Source organism: Haliotis asinina, chromosome 3, assembly GCF_037392515.1.
Source record: "Haliotis asinina isolate JCU_RB_2024 chromosome 3, JCU_Hal_asi_v2, whole genome shotgun sequence".
Taxonomy (NCBI): domain Eukaryota; kingdom Metazoa; phylum Mollusca; class Gastropoda; order Lepetellida; family Haliotidae; genus Haliotis; species Haliotis asinina.
The window spans coordinates 46,528,683-46,548,961 of record NC_090282.1 but is presented as its reverse complement, the minus strand read 5'-3'; the positions used below and the strand labels follow the sequence as shown (position 1 = coordinate 46,548,961).

Here is a 20,279-nt window from a genome sequence, read left to right as displayed (position 1 = left end):
CCGAACGCTAACATCATCTCTGTGGATGGTGGCATTATGATTCCTAAAACATTAATAGCTGGTGTTTCCGCCATCTGTATTGCATACATATTTGCCGTGTGGAATTCGGATTCCGATGAGTTTTTAAATGACATCGAAAGGAGTGTGATTGAAGCTTGGGAAAAACAAATTAAAGAACCGATCAGAAAGTTTGAAAGAGTTGCAGTTGGGTGAGTAAAATATAGAACTTTTGCAGTTAACATGAGAAAAGAAAAGTGAATAGTGTCAACTGTAGACTACAGAATACTCTGTGTCCCCGGACATGTGGATTATGTCATCTTCAGTAAATCATATTATTCATAAGTTCGCACTCTTAGTCTCAAATGTCCATACACTTCTATCAGATAAGTACACTGAGAAGGAAAATATGGATGAACATAGCCGAGAGGGTCCAACAGTTAAGACAAATTCAGGCCACAGCGCAGCACCAGTCAATTATTTCTCTATAGCGTGCCCTGCTGCCCCGCAATATCACTTATTGTCTTAGGCTCCACTGATCTCTTCTTAAGAGGCAAACAACCTTTACAATCCTTAACCCCCTGGATGTCGAAGTTTTTTCAGGCGCACATTTTCGTATTGTTTGAAAAGTGAACGTTGTGCAAGATTTGCGCTCATGTGGTCCTAGATCTGCGTACGGCACAGAAATTGCGCAGAAATGTAGAATATTTAATTTCCTATCCGTTGGTATAAATGTAACTGTGGCTACCTCAGGGGTTTGAGAAATAGACAGTGCTAAAGGTTCTCCAAAACTTTTGTGTGCATTAAAAAACTGTAAATTTCTCTGTTTTTTTATCGTGCACCAATAAAAGCACTCTGCTACGATTTTTTTTATTTGGCATCATTACGGAAAGTGTGAGTCAAGAAAATACAGCTTCATATCTGAACGACATAAGTGTATATGAAATAGATGGATGTGCAAACGCATAACGTCATACTCACAAAATCAAAAATGACCTGCAATAAATGTCAAAAATCGATTTTCTGCTATGAGTATGATGTCAAATGTCGACAGAGAGGTCATGCATGTATAAAGATAAGGGGCATAACTCCACTATGCTTTACTTTAGGTCAATGTAACTCGGATCACATGGAGAGAATTTGCTGTGGATGCGGACAGTTTATCTTCATTATGTTTTGTTCACAGTGAACCAAACTATTCCAATACAGGTCCCCAAATGTGAGAGGATACCTTTTGGTAGTTTCATAATTTGTAAGAAAAGATGCCAGTGTACTACATAAAAAAGCAGGTAATAGCGATTTGGATGTCCCTATCCGATACATAATTTAGTTCTTAGATTGCCATATTCTCCTGTTTGTGTAGATGTATTTTGATTAATTTTGCATCATTATTAACAAAGTAACAGCCACGTTTTCAAATGTAATGAAATAACTGAAAATAATGCGATATTTGAGTTGACGTCACAGCATGTTTTGTGCATTTTGTGATGTCGGAAAAAGACGACTCTGGTTGCTGAGTAGTATATATCTAACCTAATTTCCACTCAATGTGTAAAAGATCACGGCTTCTGTGTCAGAATTCAACACTTTCTAGCCAAAATATAAAATGAATGGTTTTACCACTGAAATAGTGTCCTGAATATACCAACAATTACACGGTTTTACTACATATCTTATTGTGAGCAACATGTGCACCTGTCGAGCATCAGTTTAGCGTAAATGAAAATTTCACAACACCTGAATATTCATTGAATATTCATTTAGGAAATAGACTTTCCTTCTTATAATTATGAAATTATTTCTAATTTCTAAGCCTAATTTCGATTAAGCTATGGCAGAAAACAAATGATGGTGTCTGTGACCTAAATTAAGAATCCTCACACAGGGCTGTTCTTTTGACGTGTCAACCCCCTACATTAAGACAAACGTTACTAGAAAAACAAAGGATGAACAGTTTGGTGACGGTTTATGTTCGGGGTAAATATCTTCACTAGATCATATTTATTAAATCTGTGATTCTCTTACATGTTGCAAGGCAATATGACAGTCTCATTTCTACTACCAACTAAGTTTAGATCAGTACATTCAGCTGAAGCTGACTAGTCATGTGACATTCCACGATTGCATTGTGGGAATGTAAACATTTCAAACATTACCGTGTCTCCGTAAAATTTTGTGTTGAACTATGAGACATTTTATCCTTCGGAAAACATAAGCGTAATGTTTCCACCAGTGATGTTAGCTGTGTGATGCAACTGCAAACCAAGAAACGGGATGCGACGAAGCAGTTTACTGTGGGAGACTGTACGAGGCGATGGCAACTGACATCCATCGTGACGTTGGTTACATTGTGACGTAATGCAAAAAAGTTCGATTACAAGGGGGGCAGGCTGGAATGGCGCAGCGATGTCAACACATTGTGACGTAATGCAAAAAGTGCACATTATCGTTTGATAATGTATTGTCGGCGCCTTTGATCTTTCACCGAAGCATCTTAGAAATCCACATATGATATGGTGTTGAACATGGATATATGTAGATGCTGATATCAGTTTCATGAAAACATATCTGAACGATGCGCAAAATATACATCACAATACTAAAAGTGCAATCGGAATAGTGTGGGCATTGTGTTTACTCTTGTTCATCTGACCTTCACCTCAAAGAAATTGCCTAATATGTGCAACAAAGTTGACTAGTGACATCACAACCGATGACTGATTTCTTTCAAAATGGAATGTAAGTAATCAGAATTATTCTGACTATCTGTGTATTGTTATATGTTTTTATCGTTTACATTGTAAATGATGGAAGAAGCCAGAAATGCCGACAAGTACCGTTGTTGTTCTGCATGATTTTACGTCAGTCATGGTGTCACACTGCACTAAAAGTTTGACAGTTTCTTATGAATTATCACATTATTTCATTGTATCTATTTTTAATTTGCTATTTCTTGCTACGATACTCTTCCCCTGAATGTACTAAACGTATTGAGCCATTGTAAGCAATGAGTCGACGGCTGGATGTTGGAAAATTTCCGTAAATGCTACGCAGTGTAAAATTGGAATGTTTTCTTAGTTTTCATTTCAAACAAGTGCTGTCTTTAGAGCACAAGGTTTAATACCAATTATCTTTCATTTCGTTTTACCTAGACAGTTGGTATTGGTGACAAAGACCATATGTAATTTGATTCTAAGATGTGTGGGGAATTCAATGATGCATTTGTCGCAGCTGACTATGAAATATACGTAATGTTATAGGCGTCTCAATACCGACCTTCTTGAAACGTGATTTGGTAAACACTAACCAATATGTCGGAATGTGCAATTTGGTGTTCGTGTAAGTGTATTTTCGAAAACATCCCAACCGATGAACCCAGAATCGTTTCAGAATTATCATTACTTGTTACATGAAAACTTGATATCAGTGATCATTAATATGCTATTTTTGAAATTCATTACTCCCAGTAATTATCCAATTTTCACATTTGAAAACATACTGCAAGTAACGCTATGAATCTCGATTTTGTACAGTTTGAAAAATGACAACATTTACGATGAAACCTATTTTGAAAGGCAGTTTATGCACTTTATCTTGGTCTGAGATAATAGTGGATGGTATCAAGAAACGAAAAGAAAAGAGTTCAAAACTGTGAAGTATTTATATATGCGTGGTTTATTTAGAATTTTATTGGACTTCAAAGTGAGGGATGTAGAGGAAGGACATATATGTCCCTGTGGCATCCAGGGGGTTAAGGTTTTGGTTTTGGCACCCTTTACACCCTTTACAATATCTGCATCATCTGACACCCGTTGAAATCCTTGGGGTTAGTGTTTGGGTTAATGTTTGGCACTCTTTTCAGTCCTTAAAGTTGCACCCACTACAACCATGAGTTTTGGGCTTAGGGTTCGGCACCCTTTTTGATCCTTTGGGTTAGACTTTGTGTGAGGGTCTGGTACCTTTTCTGATCATTTGTGATCTTCTGAGGCAAACTAATCCTAGGTTTAGGGTTTGACTGATTTAATCCAATTGAAACACACTCCGTTGCATCTGTGATTCATCAGTACAGTCCCAGAACCAATTGTGCAAAAAAAAAATTAATGGGAAGGATATGTCATCATGAGGCAGAAACACAAGAAAAAAACAAATCAATGTACGTCACACTTTCATTTCTCGTGCTTCTGCTGCAGGTACCAATGACCCGTTAAATAAACACTCATTAACTGTGATGGAGCTCATGGTTCTGTGGTAGAGCTACTGGTAATTATGTTACTAATTAACAGTGTCAGTAACTCACTGAAGCCCATTCAAGCCCCAGCAGTGCAAATTTTTTTTAAAAAGTGCTCCAGGTAAAGTGCACAACTCTGAATACATGGCCATGATAAATTGTGATGATTTCATGTTCTCAACGTGTCATGACTGTTGAAGTATCATCTTGCATGGCTCTCACCTGCACCACCTCCCAGGTTGTGATGCCCAGCAAGCAATCTGAATAATCATTCATTTCATGCAGATATTAATGCAATTGTTCACTTAAAAAGCATGGAAAATATTGTTGAGCATGCTTTGTGATTCAGTCACATGAAAACATGATTCTTACACATCTCATAGGGAGCAATCCTTTCAATGGATTTGAGAGTAGTTTAGTATAACTATGTCCTTCAAATTGTTCACTATATGTATGATATTACGTGTCTGGATCACACTGTTGTTTTAACATTTTTATTTCCTTTCCAATAGAAACACAGATTGGTAAACAAGTTCAATGCTTATATCAGTACCAACCCAGTAGCAGTGAATGTTAGAGACAGATTTGAACATGTAACAAGACTCAAATACTATGATACCAAAAGCCAACACAGTAAAACGAGTGAGTAAGTGGGCCTGGTCTGGAGACCAAACATATGGACAGATTGCACAGACGCACCATGTTTCGCAGGTCACCGAGAACCATGCTTTTTCACGTGCAGGCAGACCATGTGTTCTTGACCACTTGGGACACTGACGAATCGACCAGTATTGTGTACAGGATTGTTCGAGTAAGGTGACTGTTTGTCAAGATTGTATTAGCTTGTCCAGATAGGATGCAGCTATATAGTTAAATAGAATTTGAAGAGATAATTCATCAAATTAACAGCTATAACAGAGCAGCAATCTTGGAATAGTAATAGATACTATATATAATAGAATTTAAAGTTTCATATTAAGTTTTTTTAAGATATTCATATTTAGTTCCCCATGTTTGTTGGTTAGATTATTTCATCCATTTGTAGCCAAGAGAATCACACTTTGTTTACCAAATAGTACACTACAACACATAACTTTTTCAACTCTACTGCGCACCAGTGCCCAACATGATGGCATTAAATGAGCACTCATTAACTGTGATGTGATCATGGTCCTGAACTTTTTTTTTAACTTTCTACCCATGAAAGTACGGTTTGGAATATTGGCCGCTAGTAACCCATGCTTGTCGTAAGAGGTGACTTAACAGGATTGGGTGGACAGACACGCTGACTGACTGACACATGTCATTGGTTCCCAGTTGTGCAGATTGATGCTCATGTTGATAATCACTGGATTATATGGGCCAGATTTGATTATTTACAGACTGCTGCCATGTACCTGGAATATTGCTGAGTGCGGTGCATAACTAAACTCACTTACTCATTTTACTTTTATGCCTAGCAATTTAGAAAATGCTTAAGTATGATCTGTGAAATCTTTTGCTTTTTATGATAAACTTGTAAACATGATTACAGATTGTCTGTGTACAGATTGTCTGTGTTGGAAGTATACTTATCGCTGTGTTCCACACTTTAGTTTTTCTGGGTATGATCAGTTTCCAATACTATAATACCGTATAGAGCTCACAGCCCATGGAACCATAGCTTATTCCAAAGTATAGATTACCTCTGTAAAGAATATACCTCTCTTTTATATTTTGGATCATGGTGTTATGTAATTAAATTTGTGATTACTATTGATTGAATAGGGCTGGATATTGCCCTGATTTTCATATTGCGATATATTGCAATAATTTTAGAGATATTGCAATATATTGCGATATATTGACTAGGAGGTTTCTGCCCATATACATACATCATAAATTCATTATAGCTCTCTGTGTGTGGCATCAAGGTCTAAGTTACTGTTACACCATTCATTCAGGCGCCCTGTTCCCAGTGTGTATCGCTGTAAGCCAGTGGTTTACAGATAAATAACAAGATATGGAGACAACATGGAATGTTTAATTGAAGTATTGCAGTTTTGAGAACACAATAATAAAGGTAACAGAAATAAAATAAATATGTTTGGGCACTTTGGTTGTTTAATAGTCTCCAGACTGACCTAAATTTAGAAAAGTATAACATTTTGTAACAAATGATAACACTATGGAAACATAAAACTAGTTGAATCAAAGGCAAGTCTGCCACCAGTAATCTGTCAAAGTTGTCCACATTAGTGGAAATGCACCCATTACCACAAACGAAAATAAAGTTCAGTTGCACACTTTGCGAAATCGTTCCTCACACAAACTGTTCACTTCAAGTTCTTCTTCAGGAACAGAAGCATGTCCAGATTGTCGGGCTTCAGTGAAGCTCTGTTGGGTGTAATAATGTCTCCAGCTGTGGAAAATGCGCGTTCAGAGGGTACGCTTGTGGCTGGGACACAGAGCATCATTTTCACAAACACAGCTAGGATTGGAAACCTCAACTGATTTACTTTCCACCACCCCAAACTATCACTGCTGAGGGGAATCGGGCCGTCATTAAAGTACCTGTCAACATCACGTTTTGCCAAATCGAAAGGCGATTGGGCAGGTTCATCATCAACAATAAATACGTCACCAAGGATTCCCTCCAACAGACTAGGTTTACTGGTGAAACTGTTACCTTCAGAGTCTACTGCTTGTTTTGATGAAGTAGTGATGTCTGTGGAATCCTTACATTCAGGTTTCACATCAACAGGCACATTTTCCTCAATGTATGGGAGGTTAGGGAGAGCAGGGATAGATTCTGTGGGTTCAGTCTTTACAGTGAGTAGCTTGCGCTTTTCTGTAATCAGTCTGGCAGTCTCAGTCGTGACCTTTTTAAAAACATCATACTTTTCTTCATCACTGAGGAAAGGCAAATGTTTAAACCTTGGATCCACTGCTGATGCACAATACAGCAAATCTGCCTGTTTGACATATCTTGGCTGAAGGTCTGATGTCATGATCTCTTTCATTTCCTTGATGGTGGCACTATCTGCATCGTCAGGTCTCAGTGCAACAGTGAGAAGGTGATGTTTCAGAGGCATAATGACAGAGGCAGTTGCTGTACCTTCAGAGCCGAGAAGTGTTGTCATATCTTTCATTGGTTTTAAGAAATGGACAACCTCCTCTGCAAGACTGATTTCATTATCAGTTAGTGACGGTAAATCTCCCTTTGTCTTGGAAGTTTCCTTTGCCACAAGCGCAGTAATGATAGCTTCCCGCATTTCCAAAAATCTTGCCACCATGTCAAATCAATGATAAGGTCATGGTTTGGGAGAGCGAGAAGTACAGCCCTATCTCGCAGGACTTGATTTGCTGGTGGACTGCGATGAAGGAATCCAACAATTTTTCTCATCTTTCCTAGGATATGTGACACCTCTTTCACCTTGAGGGACTTTTGCACAGCGAGGTTGAGTGTATGTGCTAGACATGGTACATGGAGGTTGGACTTGCACAGGTTTACAGCCTTAGTTATGTTTGCTGCATTGTCTGTAGTGACAGGGGGAAAACCACCAGTAGTGTTGATCCGCCAATTCTCTACAGCACCTTGTAATTCATCAGCAATGTTCTGAGCTGCAACATGAAATATAGAATATCATATTAATTTTAATCCTTGATCAAATTAGACGAATTCAGTAATTTTTAGTAACATTCATGCAAACAAATGTATATTTAAAACTGGAATCTTAAAAAGTAAAATCAATATTGAACCACTTTCAGTTAATATTGATTACTGAATGGGTTTCTGAGCAATGTTTTAAGGGATTCGTTTGGATGGAATGGATTCATAAATAAATTTGCATAGATAATTCCTTATACAAATTTGTAAAATAGTTTGGATTTTTTTTTGACAGCTTGTAACATTCACTATCCCAATGTGCCACCATATTGATACGGCATTCAGTGATTTATCAAAAGAACAAATGCTTATTTAATATTTACACATTCAATTACCTGTGTGGCTTTCATTGAGGACACGTGTCTGAAGAACTAAGTTGACAATTTCCCAGTCCTTGTTGATATGGCATGAAGTGATAGTCAGGTAGCTATCTGTAGCACAACTCGTCCAGCCATCGGTTGTTAACGCAACCTATGTAATTATACAGAATGGTGGGTTTCAAAGAACAAAATCTGTGCAGAGTTACAGGCAGTAAGATTGATAATTCGTTTATTCAATGATAAATAAAAGAAAGATTCAGTCGAAAATTTTAATTGATCATTGAAAGATACTGTGATGTGGCTTCCATATGTACATGAATCTTCTCCCCAAATGTAATATTTTAATTATTTATGATTTTTTTTATGTCAGTGAAACAACACAACATTCAAGCAAGTTGAAGCAGTTAAGAATGACTCTACTACACAAACCACATACCTGTTCAGCTTCCTTCAGTTGTATCAGAATTTGTCTCTTTGTCTCTTCATACATCTGTGGAATGATTTTATTGGCAAACGTATACCGTGAGGGACAGCGGTATTTGACATCTAACTCAGACAGGAGTTCTCGAAATTCATGATCGTCTACAATCGAGTACGGCCGAAGTCCTCTTACGATGAAACGTGCTATCTTGTTTGTGATTGACATCGCTCTTTTTTCGGACACGTGGGTGATAGTCTGTTGTAAGCACTGTGGCGCACACTCGGTAAGCACTTCTGGCTCAAGTTTCACTTTCCCTTTCCCCAAAGTGACAGTCTGAGACGACATAATCTGTTTCTTGTGGTGAATACGAATGTGGGAGCTCAGATTGCTTGTTCCCCCGCTGTATTTGACATTTACGTTACAGCTATTGCACACAGCTATGTTCTCTTCAACCTTACCATCAGAGATGCGTTTTTTGAGTCCGAAATATTTCCAAACATCACTTTTTCCACGCTTGTTAGGAATTACCTCGTATTCTCGAGGGGCATCCGCCATTTTGTTGCTAGGGAAATCAAGGGCAGATAATTCAAGGGGAGCTAACTCTGGATGACCCAATATATTGCAGAATTCGAACCAATATCGCGATATTCGTATCGTGGGACTCTATACCGGTATATACCGGTTTACCGGTAATATTGCACAGCCCTACTATTGAATAGTATTCCAGATGATACCAGGGCCTAGATTTTCGGAGCTCTCCTAGTGCTAGGATAGTCGTAAGTGCCATACATTAACATTAACTTATGACTATCTTAGTGCTAAGAGAACTTTGAAAATCTGGGTACTTTGTACATACATGTTTATCTAAAGTAACATTAGAAATCTGGTGAGTGGAAGCTGCAACAAAATGAAGAAATGTATGTCCACCATGTGAGCACTAGCACTGACCCCATGAGACCAGGTTATAAAGTATGTTCTAGTCATTTGCCTCATCATGTATACTTTTAAGATGGGGATGGGCAGTTGTATTTATGTGAGTCCATGACCCCAACAATTTCATGAAGTAAAGTATGATCTGCTATGTTTAGGATCAACTCAAATGTAGACCTCATCATTCCTGGTGTGCCGCTACTGCGGAACCTTGGTGTGGCCCCAGGCAACGCTGTCAATCACCAGGTCCTCACCAGCATCAGTGACCTGCAGGAGACGTTTGCCTTCTTTTTCCGAAAGGGATCAGCAGCTGAGAGAACATTTACAGTGCCAGAACCGTTCCTCAAGGTTATTGAGGAGGCAGAGAGGTTTCAGATGAAAGAGGTATCAAATTCATGTTAGAGATGCTTTGTTGGGCATGTTACACTTATAGAGAATGAATGGTGTGTCTTGTAAACTCGGGTAAATTCTGCAGTGGGAGTTATCCCTAGTGTCCTAGTAATTAGTAGATACCATGACGTCAACAGGAATGTATTTGGTGATCAGACATGGTAATTTAGCTGATAGTGTGTCTCTATGTTCCACTAGTATAGTCTGATGACAATGCTTTCAATCACTGTGTTGTCTGGTTCAAACTTGATTATTAACCGGCTGTCATGCAATAAGATTCTTTCTGCTGTACTTAGCTAGATAGTGGAAGGAATGGAACATGAGCAGATTTACCAATGAATATCTCTCAAAACAAGCAAATGTGACCATGCCAGGTTACTTTTGCAAATGAAAATCAATACACTATTAATAGTCTTAACCAGAGGACAACTGCCATATGTGTATTGTCATGCCTAAAGTCTTTTCACTGACACCCCCAACCCCCCCAATGCACCCCACCTTACCACAAGTGTCATACACTGCAAATGAACATGGGTACATCATCTTACTGCCAAATTATGATATATTTTAGACAGCTCAGTTGCTGAATAATAAAAAATAATAACTAAGTAAATAAATGCCTATCTGATAAATTTCCATGGGCCTGAGAGTTGTTTCTCCTACTTGTTGAGCCTATCATGATGAGTGTACAAATCAATGTAAGTTGAGAAGCTGTAGTGGATGATAATCAATATTGTATGATTTCTATGTAATGTACATGTGTTTGTGTTGATTCAGCTGTATATTGGTGGCAATGGAGCACTGATGGCTGCAAAGGCATCTATGCTGTTCCCAGATGTTGCGGTGAGATTCATGACCATTATTTACTGAGGGGAAAAAATAAGTGATCACATGAAATTACAAGTGTTCCCTTATTTTCTTTCCAGTTGTTTTCACAAGCTTTGTGATACAAAGCTTGTGAAGAAACCTGGAAAAAAGTAAAGGAACACTTAAGGATTGGGATAGAGAACAATGGACCATATTCATGATTATTACCTATTTACCGAATCTACAATGGGCCACTGCCTTTGTGTCAATAGTAAAGGACATAAAGTTAAAGTAACATAATTTCATACTTTCTAATGTGTTTTGAGATTGACTTAAAGTAGTATATACAATGGGGGTTTTAAAACACTTTCAAGAAAAGTCTCTACAAAGCCTTATTTAGTAAATAAGGCTTTGGTTGGGGCCTTAGCTCTTGCTACTATTACCCCTACTACTTAATGTGTGTTGGAGGTAACACTGTGCCGTACGGTACGATCAATAATTCTTCTCTTACAAACCCCCTACCCGGCCCATCCATCGTCGGCTTTCATATCCACTTTATCTATGTTGTAAGTTTTGACTGACCATATAGGATCGGTGGCCCGCTTACGGCTATCACCCTCGTGTTCCCCCGGCTGGTATAGATACCTCACTAGGGCCCTATCTGGTATCTGTTTCTCCTTCCCACGCAATGGAGCGGCCGACTCTGCAACTATTGATTTTAGTTTGATAGCGTCTGCCGGTTTCTTACCGGTGAGACGGGTGACTTCATGGTTGATTGCCGACACCACCTTGGGTAACCTCGTGACCCATTCAGTCGATCGTTTTCCAGGGGTGACCATCTCCCTAGCATACTGATGGCCGAACAAGCGCTCAGCCAAAGTCCTATTAAATCTCTCAACTATGGCTTGGCTGCGATGGGCTCCGGCCGTGCCATGCCTGACCTTTGTATCGTGTTTGGCTAGCAGTTGTGACACGGCACCCATGAACTTCCGTCCGGGGTCAACTTGCAGCTCTGTTGGCCACGTCAGCGGACTGCGTTTGTATATGCGTTCGAATCCTCTGGCTACCTGGGCCGAATCTTTCGTGGTCAAGGGTTCGGCTTCCTTGTAACGACTGGCTACGTCCACTACGGTTAAGGCATACTTGTACCTCTTGTCGTGGGGTAGGAACAGTAGGTCTGCCTGGTGAACGCTATTAGGTATGTTAATACCGAACCTCCTTCTAGGCACGTAGCGTGGTGCCGGCAAATAGATCTGCCACAGGGCTTGTTTTTCAAGCCACACTTTGGCTTCCTCCGGGGGTACTCGCGCTATTTTAGCTAGCTTATCTACTGCGCTAGCTCCTTTCCAGTACCCACGCGGGCTGTAGTAAATAGCCTCAAATTTTTTCATGTCCATACGCGTATGTGTTTATCCCATCAATAGCTATCCAACGTTTAGTGTCCATAGGCGACAGGGACGTCTTGTTTATAGTCAGTCCGTATATCTTATGTCCATCACTTCTAAGTGTGTTCATTTTATGCCTAAAGGTACGGGTCTTGAACAGGGCTTCCTTGAATCTGGCGTGTTTGATGTGTTGTTTCACCACATACTTCTTAACCCCCTTAGCCTTCCGGATCTCACTATTGTCGGCTTTCAGTATGGAGTACATCTTAGGTCTCAAACCTATGTACTCGGCTATGGGCGTGCCAGCACACTCATCCTTCATCTTACCTAGGACCTTTTTATTTACCGTACTGTGTATGGCATGGGTCTTAGGGTAGTCGCTGGTGTCGTATAAATCGAGGTGTTTTTTCATGTCCTCGTACACGTCCTCGGTTCGAATCTCCATCAGCAGGGAATCCGTGTCAGTGTACAGCACTTCACACCTGTCACCGTACTGTTTCTTGAGCTCGTTGTAGTAAAAGTCGTACATCAGGTGTTTGGATAAATCGAGGATGCTCATCCCCACGTAAACAGGCCGGTTGAATTTTATGTGGCTTTTCTTCATGTGTAGGGCAACCAGGTTGTCTGTGAATATCTTACTACGGTTGAATGCCGGACTGGCTATCAATCTCCTGAGCTTGTCTTCCTCACTCGACCGAACCAGCTTCACGGTCACGCGTTTCCTCAGGTTCTCCATAGTCTTACCAAACACCGAGTTGTTCATGAGCTTGTAGAGATTTTTCTCAAAATCACTGGTGGCTTTTTTTCGTAGGTCTGTGTTCATTCTGATGTAGGGCTCCATCCATGGGCTCTGGTCGAACATGAGCACCCTGTGTATTTTGGTCAGCCTCATACCCAACGACAGGTACAGCTGTAGGTTGCGATAGTGAACGATGTACTTGGTCTTATTCATTAAGTTAGGCACGAGTTTTTCAACGTCTGTCACACGCCCACCTAACAAGTTATGTTGGTACTCAGACATCCAGTCTGGGTTAACCCTCATACGTTCGGGGGCCAGGGGGTAGCTGTTGTGTGATGTGTGTAATTCCTTGGTATACTCTAAGTCAACCTCGAGGATATACCCTTTGTTCGAATCTGGTGCAACCCCCATAACATCAACGTGGGGTACCCATTCGAATCCCCCTGTAGGTAGATACTGACTCATGGCCCAGCCGTACAGGTTGTTTGCGTCGAGGTAGAGAATGTGATTGGTTGGCTTGTTAGGATCGTAACCTTTCACGTATTGATTATTTGCTTTCGCGTATCGTTTGGATGCCATGGAAATCCCACCTCGCAAGCCTTTCTCAATGAATAGGTGCATGTCGTAATCTGTGAGCAATTCCAAATTAACTCCAAATTGCTTTTTAAGCAAGGCGTCCCACGACAGACCTGGGCTGGTGTAATACCATGCGGGGTCGAGTTTATACTGCTTGAAACACGTCCGCCTAAACGTCTCAAACACGTCGGCTAACAGTAGTACATCTGTCCTCAAGTACAGGTCGTGATAATCACCCAGGTTCTTACAACCCAGTTTATTCCATATGTTAGTCGCGTGCGAGTAATCATCTCGTGAGATGGACGCCTCAATCAGCTTGCTATAAAAGCAGTCAATAGGGGGTAGTCTGGTCTCGGTGAACTTGACCCAACTATCCATGTACTCATAGGGGTACACACCCTTCCTCATAAGCAGGGGTCTAGTCTCGGCGTCTGTGTATCGATCGCTGATAGGGAAGGTATTGTTGGCCTTGACCAGACTGTCGAGTGACGACAGGAGGAACTGAAACGAGTCAATGAACCTAAGTCCGTTTAAGCTGAAGGAGATGTATCTCTCCATGTTGTTGGGGATGCACGTTATATTACCATCGATTTTCGCGATGGCCTGCATGATCAAGTGTGAGTCGTACCCTCTCAAGTTGTGAAAGACAACGGGGATGTTTATTGTCTTAGGGTTGATTTTAAGCTTGAGGTTGCACGCGCTGTGAGCGGCGCCTCTATACTTACCAGTTATGTGGCAGTGATCTCTCACCGAATCACCGTTAAGTGGTGAGTCACACACGTGACAGTTAGTGCTACTAGCGTGAGCTAGCCTGTCGGCTCGGGTCATACGCATGGGAGCTATTCTATACAATGCATTCCTAATAATTTTTTCTTCCTCCTGCAAACACTTTAGAAACCTTTCAGCCGCGTCAGGGCCCCTATACACTACCGGAGCTTTCGTTTCCCCGTCACAACGGATGACAATGTATCCAAACCCACAGGCTTTATGCTTGTGTGTTTTGTGGGTGAAGCTACCGGCGGCACCACTGGGGGAATCCCCCACCACCAAGGCTTCGAAGTCGGCGTATATGATATAAGGCACAGACATTTGGTTCTTGTGGTTACCGAATTTTAGGATATTATCACCTTCCTTAGGCATGTCGACTCGTATGGCCGTCTGCCCCACACCTTGGCAATCCTCCCGGTGGGATTCTAATAAATCAGCTCGTGTGAAGCCATGTAGGCATCGTTCACAGAAGTGGGTCTTTTCTCTGTGTGCCGATTGGTCATACAACAGCCTGCTAAAGTGTTTTATCCATGTGTAGTGATACTTGTCACCTCGCTGGATCATGAATATATTGATAACTTGGCGATCCTTCACTTCGCTGACCCTGTGTACTATTGTTGTGTTACCTTCGTGCCCAAAGACATTTATAGCCAGATTATTCTGTTTTTCTACTTTAGTGATCTGGGATATGGGGGTGGGTTCATCTATACCATCCCAGTTGAGCCCATCATCCTGAGGATAATTAGAGGGCCTGTTCGGATTAGTGTCAGCTGGAAATAAGGCTGACCTGATAGCTAACCTCAGGCAATCGTTTCCTCTATTCTTAACGTTTACTATGGCATGTTTGTTCCTATAGTAGGGGGGCAAGGCTAGGTATGATCCGCCTCTGAATGGCACGTAGTTAGCTATGTCTAGATAGACATTATCGATTTTATCTACAGCCCACCCGGACCCCAAGTGTGTGTAGCGTTCTAGGTATTCTCGTATCTGCTGAAAACTGGTATCGATTGATGCGTCAATGGTCTCTGTATGTGTGACGACCTCTTGTTTACCTCGGAAGTAAGGCTGAACATATTCAGTGGCCCCTGTGGGGCCCCCAACCTGCTTATCGAGCGACATTTTCACTGTGATCTGAAACTTGATACTTCCTAGGTTATTTAGTTCCTGGTTGACCTTATCAGCTATCAGAGGTTTGATATCTGTAATGTCTATGTTTCTATCAACATGCATGCGCCAACCTCTCAAATAGTTGCCTACAGCGCGCTCAGTGCGCATGAACTGTAGGTCAATAGCTCTATTCTGTCGTAATAATTCTACAAGCTGTGGTTTTCTCATACGGGAATACCCGCCTAAACCCAAATCGTGTGCCTCGGCTTTCAGTTGTTTTACAGTGGGACGTGCTACGGGGGTATGTGATAACAATTCGACTAACCCGGCTCTCCCCAGGTTTGAATAACCCGTGTATTCAAGCTGTTTTGCTTGAGCTTTTAATTGTTTTACCGTAGGAGGGGCTTCTAAACCTAGTAATCTCAACAATGCTGACTTCCGCATTCTAGAATACCCGATCACACCTCTCTGTTTTGCGACCCGCTTGAGCTCGCGTACAGTAGTCATAGTGTTTACACCTAACATAACCAATGTCTAATTGGGTCACAGTAAAGGGAGAACATTTATTTGGAGTCTATCTTGAGCAGTCGCCTACGTTCTTTTATGTAGTCCTTTTTATTCTCGTAGATGAGTTGATGTCTGACTACGTTCGCTCCGTGAGCTTTACATAGACAGTAGTGTCCTTTAACCCCGATACCACACACAGAACACGTGTAGTTAGGACTTCCCATATGGAAACAACAGAACCCCTGATTCCTGCATTTCCTACCACAGGCCTCGGTCTTCCCCATAAGTATGTATTCGCATCGGTATGGAGTGGGTCTCATGTTTACTTATATGGGTATTTTAATTTAATTGCTTCGCAACCAACGCAGTAGCTGTTATACCCAACACTATGAAGCCCAGTTCACGATTCATTTGTCCCTTGGATGGTGTGTAGTACTGAGCGAGTGTGGGTTTATTGAGCGGTTCCAATCGTTTACCAGTTAGTAGGTAGTATTCTTTCATTGCTTCATCGACATCGTTGAATGTTTGAACGGCATGGTTTTCACGCTGGAGTTGTTCGTTAATAAAATCGATCCTCTGGAGGCGTTTTTTAGCGTACTCGGCCTGTGCCTTTTGTAATTGCTCAGTAGCGAGATCGTGCCGCTTCCTTTCTTCCTGTATTTCAGCCGCGTGATCATCTCGTAGTTTCGAGAAGAGGAAATTACTCCCGGAAAATGCCAGGGCATTCACTAACGCCCCACCGACCATCATAGCTATCGTGGCCATCCTATATTTATTTCATTATATTATCAGGTATTATCCCTTGTTTTACTAGGATGTCTTTTGTGGCCATCGCCATACCAAGGTTCATTATGAGCATACCCATATCCTGCAGGTTGAAATCTAGCTTGATAGTTGGTTGTTTAAGCACCATTTTAGTCAACCTAGCGTACCCTACTGCTAGACTGGCGACCACTGTGGCGTGGTATGCGTCGTTGACGAACGTTTTCCCCTCAGACATTATGTATATATAAAAATATTTTAAATTATAACATGATATGCGGGTCGACAGTGGGGGTTACCACCTCAGGTACCACCTCATGGTGAGGGTTTCCCTCACGTGTATATAACCACGAGATAGCCAAGGCAGCAGTTACGCCTACAACCAACAACAGTCGGGGGTTGGTCACTGTAATAATTTTATGTTGGTTACACCACCGTTTTTTACCGGCAGCTACTCTCTTAGGATTCTTCTGCCTGGTCACTTCCCCCACTGGTTCCTGTGAAGGGGTCACTTCCCTCACTGTGGGGGGTACCCCCACTGGGGTTTCCTCCTCCTCCCTGGCATCCATCTATACTATTATTATCATTTTTTCTCTCAAATTGACAATGCTTTGCCGTGATAATCGCCGCCGTCACTGGAGCCAACAACATACCATATCTGTGGTACAGCCCGCAGCTGATAGAGCTCACGGCGTGTTCGATAAAAGGGTCTTTCTCGAGGTCCTCCCACAGGTAAAGTCGGCGCTCTGGTGGAATGGGAAGGAAGTATGACACAATACCGGTGTATATCTGGGTCATAGCCGATCCTATTGTCTTTGTCATTTCTGCTCCGAGCCGGGACTCGTATCTAGCATACAGCTTATCGATTTCTTCGGCTGACATTTTGTGAATTTTATCCGGAGTGTAGTCTCCAAAGTAATGTTTGGCTTTGCCACCAACAGCCAACGCCACCAGTTTCTCTCGCTTATCATCAGTGGGGGAACCCTCCACCAACAATTGTTCGAGCAATTCCTCACACTCCATCTTATAATATAACAAGTAAGATTTAGTTTTAACTATATAATACCCGATGCAGAAAAAACACAGAGAAATGAAGGTTAAGTTGCACACGACAAACACTTCAAATATCATAGCTATAGTATTTGCTTAGCATTTGCTTAGCTTTGCTTAGCTTTGCTTAGCTTTAGCACACCCTATATGCTACTGGCTGGTCGGTCTTGAGCACGAGCTTAGCGTGTTTAGTTTCAGCGAGCTGTTTCTTCACCCGTTCCCATTCTAATTTACTCATCACATCGTTCTCTCTCAAACACTCCTCGAACGAATCCCTGTCCTTGCAGTGAAATAAGGCCACCCATCGCGTCTGCTCCTTGAGGTCTTTCAACACCGAGTTGAACTTCTGCGTTAGCACCCAGACGCTGTGATTTGCATGCCGGCCGGAGAAGGCCAGGTACGATAGCATGTCTCTCTTTTTTGTTATCTCGCGATTAGCGCTGCAGTCGTCCAGTATGAACAGCGTCGGTTCCCCTTTAAATTTCTCGTGAAGAGCTTTCAACCAGTCCTGCAGGCGTGTTCCAGGGTCGATTTTGTGTACGTCCGGGTCCGTCATCACCCAAGGTCGCGCGTACGTTTTATTCATGCTCAGAGTAGGGCACATGATAACGATGTTATCGAACACATCCTTGTAGTAACCCTCCAACATATCCAACACGAAAACGGTCTTCCCACAGCCAGTCTGCCCGCACACTATGGCGCAGTGTGGGTCAGTGGGTAGTGGGGGACACCCCCCATCAGTAGATGGCTTGCACGAATCTCCCATTGTCTATATTAAGTTGCGCGTCCATAATAACGTACAGATATAATTTCAACTTACCAGCGGGTTGAGCCTTCTTAGTAATCTGGATGGTTATCCCTTCGCTGCCGTTATCTATACGGCGCCCGCTACCGTGCAGTTTATCATCATCCGTGGATCGCATGTCCAACCATAGGGCGTACTTGGTGGTCAGGTATTCACCGATCTGCACGGAGCCTAGGTCCAGGTCCTTTGTTATATAATCCCCCACTGGTAGCATTTTTATCTCATCCCACTGCTGGTGTGGTCTCATACCATGACTGAACAGCTGGTTGGGCACGCCCTCGATGGTCACTTCCACCTTTTCAATCTCGGGGTTGAAAAACTTCTCGCTGTCCCTCCGGAATGGCTCGTAATCCTCCACTGGGACGACCAGGATACCTTTCATCGATCGCGCCGGTACGTTCAGGTTGATATTCCACACAGTGTCGCTCTTATCTTGCACGACTGATCTATGCCTCAGTACGCGATCGTACAGGATAGCCATCTTCCCAGAGTACTGGCTTCGAACCTGCCTGGCCAGCTCCGGGCTAGTGACCCTGTCGAACTCCAGAGAGATGTTGTCTATGGCATAACTGGCCTCATCACCGTTCGGCGTACGCACTACTTTGCTATAGTCGTTAAACGTGAGCTCGTATTCGAGCCTATCACCCAGCGCGGCCTGGTAAAACGGCGCGTGTCCCGTGAGCAACTCGAAGTCGAGCGGCACGCAGAATCGATTCCCGTATGCTCGAGCGATGGCCTTTTCACCGTCCGATAGCTTGTCTAGCTGGTCTGGCGTGAAGGCATACCCTATGCGCGACCGGGTTGATTTGCTGATACCCTGGTACACATCATTGACTCGTTCTCCCTCGCTTTTCCAGAGATCCCCGTAGCAGTGAAACACGTCGCTGTCGTCGATGCTCAGCACCTCGTTACCGCTGATCTTGACGGTCGTTTTCTTGATGATAGCTCGACCCACGTTCCGCACTAGCTCGTGTTTGTCGTTGTCGGAGGTCAACGTGATATTGAACGCCAGTCGAACAGTGCCTGGTACAATGAGGTCATTCTCACCAAGGTTTGGAAATCTAACCAGCAGAGTTTGATTCTGGTCTATCTTGCTGGGATTGTTGGTGATGGTCACCGACTGGCGCACGGCTCTGGCGCCTAATGGCTGTCTCAATCTTCTGAAAGGATCTAATTTTCTGCCGTACATTGTTATATAAATGAAATATATTTTTAATACTAATGGCTGAAGACATAGATATGACGGAGATGCCGGGCGATAGTGCCCAGGCATTCGATGATGACCAGGAGACCTCATTCAGTACTGGCCTACAGCCGGATGTCGAACTCATTAAGGGCGCCGTCGACGGTTATTACGACGCAGTTGAAAATAGAGACAACATCAAGCCGTTGGGAAGGGAATATGACAAGTTTTTTGTTGATACGGGTGGCACGCTGCGTTTGAAGGCTCACCCGGGGATCGATCTCATGCATCAAAACTCGAGAGAACCGCTTGCCTTATCAACATTGAAAGGTAAATATAAAATTAAGTTTGTCCAAAAGGAACTAGGTTTCAGAGATTACGGTGGCGCGCGACCTAAGCTTCCTCCGAAGTTAGTTCAAAGTGTGGAAGGTATCAGGGACGCCCCATCGGATCAAAACATGACTTATGATATTAAAAAAGTGTTGACCGACTACGAGAACAAGCCCTTCCCGGGTCTCGAAATTACCTTTCGGGAACTGAGGGGGTTGGACCTGTTGATGCAAACCATTCGTGGTCAGCTCTGGAAAAGCACGGCCAAAATGAGTGAGATAGACGACCACATCGCCTATGAAAAGAAAAAACTCGGTGAAACTGA

The 20,279-nt window shown here is 42.4% G+C and overlaps 1 protein-coding gene across 1 annotated transcript in view; it reads left to right on the top strand.

Moving 5' to 3' along the window:
* The first annotated feature begins 11 nt into the window (after window positions 1–11).
* Window positions 12–20,279, top strand: part of LOC137278130 (ADP-dependent glucokinase-like) — a 29,417-nt gene continuing 9,149 nt past the window's right edge. Inside the window, exons 1-3 of the mRNA XM_067810280.1 lie at window positions 12–209; window positions 9,704–9,929; window positions 10,713–10,778. Coding sequence (XP_067666381.1) covers window positions 37–209; window positions 9,704–9,929; window positions 10,713–10,778 — 465 coding nt within the window. The 5' untranslated portion in view covers window positions 12–36. The remainder of the gene's footprint in view (window positions 210–9,703; window positions 9,930–10,712; window positions 10,779–20,279) is intronic.